This window comes from Epinephelus moara, chromosome 8 (assembly GCF_006386435.1).
Source record: "Epinephelus moara isolate mb chromosome 8, YSFRI_EMoa_1.0, whole genome shotgun sequence".
Lineage (NCBI taxonomy): Eukaryota > Metazoa > Chordata > Actinopteri > Perciformes > Serranidae > Epinephelus > Epinephelus moara.
Genome location: NC_065513.1, coordinates 29,391,029 through 29,396,958, shown reverse-complemented (window position 1 = coordinate 29,396,958; position 5,930 = coordinate 29,391,029). Strand labels below are relative to the sequence as shown.

Sequence of the window (5,930 nt, the reverse complement as noted above, 5' to 3'; positions counted from 1 at the left end):
TGAGCGTACAGTTCAGTCCTTCCATCCTCAGAAAACAGTGAGGAAAACAGACACTTGTCAAGTCTAAACACTCATTTGCCCTCTTAAATATAATGCTCTTATGAACAACTCGTTACAGTGAACAGAATTCATGACGGTTGTAGGTGAATTATGGATTGTTACCTTTGCGTTTTGGTACACTCAAAGACATAAATTCATAAACACATTAAATGTGTTTGAAAGCATTGTGTGCTCATTCCTCTGCCACTGGTGAATCTGATCACAGGGCACAAACCTTAACACTAAACTTACGGTTAAGCGCACAGAAGAATTTTACGGCTCATTAGGGTTGTAAAATTTTATTTGGAGAAATCTGTACATGGAGGTTTTGGCCTTCAGTGTGTTCACATATATAAGCATAACGGGGACACAGACAGGTAGCTCACTGAAGATCAAGAGAAGTGCTATCCATTACTCAAAACTAGAGAGGAAGGTCAATACAATCTGCTTCAGTTTAGCGTCTGATGCCTCTGAGATCTTGCCGTCAGCCCTGAAACGGAGAACAGGTCAAGTCAAATTCACACTTTCATGGTATCTTGTCTGACTATAGGGGAAAATGTTCAAACATGTTGTGGCTAAGAAATTTGTCTCACCTGATTGCTGCGAGCAGGTCCTGGTGCTGGCTGAGGATGTGCTGCAGGAAAGCCTTCTCGAATTTTGTGATCTTGCTGGGCTCCATCTTGTCCAAGTGACCTCTGACACCAGCGTAGATAACTGTTACCTGCTCCTCAATGGCCATGGGAGCTGGAGGAGGGCAAGGTGGGAGAGACAGTTTAGTTTTGCATTTTACACATGTACATCTTTAGCAATTCTTAAATTGTGAAAGAAGCTGATACTCACAGTACTGTCCCTGCTTGAGCAGTTCAGTGAGCCTAACACCCCTGTTAAGGAGCTGCTGGGTGGCAGCGTCCAAGTCAGAGCCGAACTGGGCGAAGGCAGCCACCTCACGGTACTGAGCCAGCTCCAGCTTCATGGTACCGGCCACCTGCAGGGTAGAAATAATGCATAACATTACTAAAAAGCTTTTTGGACAGCAATCCCTGTGCATTGCGTTCTTTTTTTGTTATGAATATTGTGAACCTTTGCACATCCCTGCCGAGCGCCTTCACTTTAAAAGGTTTTTTTTAATATTTTCTATTCTACATTTATGTTTCATGTCCATGTATCAAAAGACCAAAACAAATTCCCTGTATGTGTAAATCTGTTTTGCACAAAAGATCATTTATAAAGCTGGAACCTCCACTTGATGAATGCAGGATTTGTTTGTATATAGCTGTTGCACAATTTGCTGTAAAACCACACATCAGGGAGCTGCAATGCTCGGGCGATGTCTAAGTTTGAAAATAAAAAAACACACCTGCTTCATGGCTCTGGTCTGGGCAGCAGAGCCTACTCTGGACACAGACAGACCCACGTTGATAGCTGGGCGGATACCCTTGTAGAACAGCTCAGTCTCCAAGAAGATCTACAGGAAACAGATGAAGATGGCACAATGTAACAGCACTGTAAAGTGGATCGTTTAAAAAAATAGGCCAAAACACAACCAAGTACAAACTATAGACAATAATTTGGACAAACCTGTCCGTCTGTGATGGAGATGACGTTGGTGGGGATGTAGGCAGACACATCACCGGCCTGGGTCTCGATGACGGGCAGGGCGGTGAGGGAGCCACCACCGAAGTTGTCGTTCATCTTGGCAGCTCTCTCCAGCAGACGGGAATGCAGATAGAACACATCACCAGGGTAAGCCTCACGACCGGGAGGACGACGCAGCAGCAGGGACATCTGACGGTAGGCAACAGCCTGAGAGAAGGGGAAAAATAAGTATATACTTATTAAATTAAACTTAAATATAAGTTGCACTTTGGAATACTGCCTCAATGTCTGTATTCTTTTTCCCCAACATTTGTGAACTGCAATCATTTCACATTTGATTTTTTTTGGTTTCACTTCACATCAACCTGAGCCTTTACCTGCTTGGACAGATCGTCATAGATGATCAGGGCGTGCTTGCCATTGTCTCTGAAGTACTCTCCCATGGAGCAGCCAGAGTATGGGGCCAGGTACTGCAGGGGAGCAGCATCAGAGGCGGTAGCAGAGACCACGATGGTGTACTTCATGGCATCAGCATCAGTCAGCCTCTTCACCAGCTGAGCCACGGTGGACCTCTTCTGTCCGATGGCGACATAGATGCAGTACAGCTTCTTCTTCTCGTCAGTTCCATCATTGAAGCGCTTCTGGTTGATGATTGTGTCGATGGCAATGGCAGTTTTGCTGGAGAGTGGGGAAAAAATTATTCAAAAGGCAGTCTTTACATTTCAAACTGCACCTTAGCTTTAGCTCACATAAATCCATGGAATGACAGCATGTCCAAATGATTGTAAAAATATCCGTCTAAGTATTTACCCAGTCTGCCTGTCACCAATAATCAGCTCACGCTGGCCTCTGCCAATGGGCACCAGGCTGTCCACAGCCTTGATGCCAGTCTGCATGGGCTCCCTCACAGAGATACGGGGGATGATGCCAGGGGCCTTCAGACCCACACGCCTACGGGTGTTGGAACCGAGGGGACCCTAGGAAAAAAAGAAATTTGCATTTTAGAGATGAACTGACATTAAGGTGCTAAAATGTGCATCAATATAACCATTTCATGTGAACAATTCTAATATGCTACTTCAATTTTTATGTTTTTTATTTTTATATCAAGATTTAGTCTTGTTTTAACTGACTCTTTTGGACACCTTAGAACAATCAAAACTTAAGATTCACCTACAGAAAAAACATAAATTATACTGCCATCGCGAGGATGATGTATACCCGACTCAGATCGAATGCCGTACACTGTCTTTTGCCTCTCTGCTGCCCTGATGGACATTATGTCCTGCCTTAATCTTGAAAAGATGTGCTACTCAATTTGTAACTCAGATAAAAAATTCCAAAAGGTTTGGGGCCCCTTTCTGAAATGCTTCCAGAGCTGCCAGTTAAGCTGAAGATTTCGTGTTTCTTTCTATTCAGAGTATACTCTGATACAGTACCCCATTATTCTGAACGTGCCTTTTACATAGGCATCCCTCCCCCTCCCTTTGGGCTTGACTTTGAGCTCATCTGTCATTTTATTTGTACTATTCAGGAGATGGAGAACTGTCCTATTGACACTATTCTGACTGTTACTTGGAGTTAGAGGAATGGGGAGGATTGTGATTGGATTTCATGGTTGTTCCTCCTCATGTATATATATGCTGTTTGGTACCTGCTGAAAATACGCATTATGTAGACCTTTTATAATTAATGAAGAATATTCTTGAGAAAAGAAAAAAAACAAACATAAGTTATAGTGGCTTAAGTGACCTTTCCATCGATGGCATTTCCCAGAGCGTCCACCACACGGCCAAGCAGCTCCTCACCAACAGGGACATCCACGATGGCACCAGTTCTCTTCACGATGTCGCCCTCCTTGATCAGCTTGTCATTACCGAACACCACAACACCAACGTTGTCGGGCTCCAAGTTCAGAGACATGCCCTGGGGGGAAAACAGTTAGGACTCATTAGCAGAATTATTGATTTATGTTGTTTGCCATATTACAAGACGTAAAAACAAAGCTAAACTGAAGTTCTCAGGGATTTATAGTTTTGGAGCTTTTCACCTTCCAGTTAATGAAAAGGAACACAATGTTCTTTCAGTTTTATCAATTCAAGATGACTGCACTGTGTCTCAAAAACACTTCTATAATTATTTCAGTGAAGTAAGTCTTTAATGTTGTTTTAAATCAGTGTTTCAAATTCAGCCTGGAAGCAAACATCTGCATTTTATAAATAACTTTTAATACACACCTTGAGTCCAGAGGAGAATTCCACCATCTCTTCTGCCTGGACGTTCCTGAGCCCGTACACTCTGGCAATACCGTCACCAATGGACAGCACACGTCCTGTCTCCTCCAGGTCTGCAGAGGTGTCAGCTCCCATGATCTTCTCCTCCAGGATTGAGGAAACCTCAGCTGTGCCTGTGACAGACAACACAAGCATTACATAAATTTTACTTTTGCAGAATGTATTTTTATTTTTCAAACAAGCTATATGTTTAAAATTCTTTGCAATGGCACATATAGATACTTATGAGCTTGCATGTCCAATAATTTCCAATAAACATGTAAACCTGTTGAATGCTATTCTGTTTATTTGACACAAGCTCTGCAAATATAGTAGGACACTTGACCTTCACTTGTCACCTTAGGGAGCTGACCAACAGTGTGCAGGACAAAGTTTCTGTCATGTTGTTTTCGACTGTCTCACCTGTCTTCTGCAGCCATGGTCTGTGTGTGTGGAGGTGGTTGACCCCAACGCAAGCGGCCGGTACAGCCTTGGACACCTGATTCAATGACAGACGGATTTGATTTATCGTTAATTGCAAATACAACTTTACAAAGCATATTGCAGCGCCAGTTTAAATAAACATGCACTGTAAAATCTGAGCTAGTGTACCGCTGTGCAGCGGAGAGGACATGCGCTGTCAGGCTTCCTGACCTTCAGAGCGTGGTTTCAATGAGCCGTTAGCTTATAGCTAGCATTAGCTTGCGTGCTAACTTTAGCGCTGCTCGCTGCAGGACAAATACCGTCGTTTCACAAGGGCAACTTCCACAAACACATGTAATACATCAATTTCAAGATTTTTAACGCGAATAATTACTCAGGAGAGATTGGCGGCGTTTACAGCCGCACTAAGCCGATGACATGTTAGCTAGCGGCCTTAACATTACCCTTCACGCCCACAAGGTTCACGCTAATATTTCATAAACTTGCTGCAACATCGTCATCAGATATAGATTGTTAAAATCAAATACTTACAAATCCAGCCCTTCTGGGCAGGGTCCTGGCCAAAGCTGCTGCAACTCTCACGGATAACATTTTGTCGGGTTGCTAATGACCTGTCCTCCACCACTAGCGGCTTCGACCTGGCTGTGAGTGAGAATGTAATGGCTGAATGGACTCTTCTTCTATTTATGTGACACTGACGTTAAATCTGCTTTACTGCTCAGCTCTGCCCCCTGCCGTCACGGAGATGATACCGACCGCAATAATATTTATTTTGGACAAACATATTCAACTTTTTAAAAAATTAAATACATTTTAAAAAATATAAAATCGTCATATCACTATGTAAAATATTCTGTTGCAGATAAAGTTCCTACATTCAAGATTTTACTTGAAATAGGCTACAACATTAGTATTAACAACAAAATATAACCTATGCTATTAAAATAAAAGTGCTTTAGGTCCCATACCTTTCAGCACATTTAAACTAATCTATATATATTGTTAGATAGTATTAATCTGTAGCACAGTATCATATTTTATGTCTCAGACATATAGGCTATAGTAGAGTAAAAGTATTTTTTCCCTCTGAAATGTACTGAAGTAGGAAATACGAAGTAGCATAAAATATTCATTTTTTGAAATACTTTAGTATCCTTTATTTGGACATACTAATAAGTAAAATAAAAGTAACTAAAATTTGTACTTAGGACCAGTACTTGAGTAAATGCAGCCCTACTTAATTACTTTCCATCACTATGTAGGCTATGTAAAAGGGTGGACAAAATATATATTATCACTTCCTTTCTGACAGTGCCAACCAGAACTGAAAATGTTTAAGATTAATTAAAGCAGAAGTCATGGCAGGACTGTTGGACTGCATTAGAAACTACAAGTGTACCTAATAAAGTGGCCAGTGAGAGTATTTTTTTTAACATAAACATCAAATTCATTTAAGAAGACAATTCAAATGTGCATCTATGTGTGTGGTATTCGAGAAACAATATAATTAAATTCACAATACAGAATTGTTTGTCTTTAGATTTGTGAAAGTGATGAAAAAACACAGCATTCTTTTAG

General features: G+C 41.5%; 1 protein-coding gene across 1 annotated transcript; it reads right to left on the bottom strand.

Moving 5' to 3' along the window:
* Positions 1 to 322: 322 nt before the first annotated feature.
* Positions 323 to 5,029, bottom strand: LOC126394329 (ATP synthase subunit alpha, mitochondrial-like). The gene is made up of 11 exons (XM_050051084.1): positions 4,884 to 5,029; positions 4,332 to 4,407; positions 3,873 to 4,042; positions 3,388 to 3,561; positions 2,446 to 2,612; positions 2,013 to 2,313; positions 1,618 to 1,842; positions 1,397 to 1,504; positions 880 to 1,024; positions 633 to 783; positions 323 to 529 (listed from the first exon to the last, which is right to left on the bottom strand). The coding sequence occupies exons 1-11, from the start codon at positions 4,941 to 4,943 to the stop codon at positions 451 to 453; spliced, it is 1,656 nt and encodes a 551-aa protein (XP_049907041.1). The 5' UTR covers positions 4,944 to 5,029; the 3' UTR covers positions 323 to 450.
* Between the last annotated feature and the right edge of the window lie 901 nt (positions 5,030 to 5,930).

Coding starts and splice junctions, on each gene's coding strand:
- LOC126394329 (XM_050051084.1), bottom strand. CDS start 4,943: ATGTTATCCGTGAGAGTTGCAGCAGCTTTGGCCAGGACCCTGCCCAGA. Junction 1,843..2,012: donor ATGACGATCTGTCCAAGCAG/GTAAAGGCTCAG, acceptor CCCTTCTCTCAG/GCTGTTGCCTACCGTCAGAT. Junction 1,505..1,617: donor TCTCCATCACAGACGGACAG/GTTTGTCCAAAT, acceptor TGTTTCCTGTAG/ATCTTCTTGGAGACTGAGCT.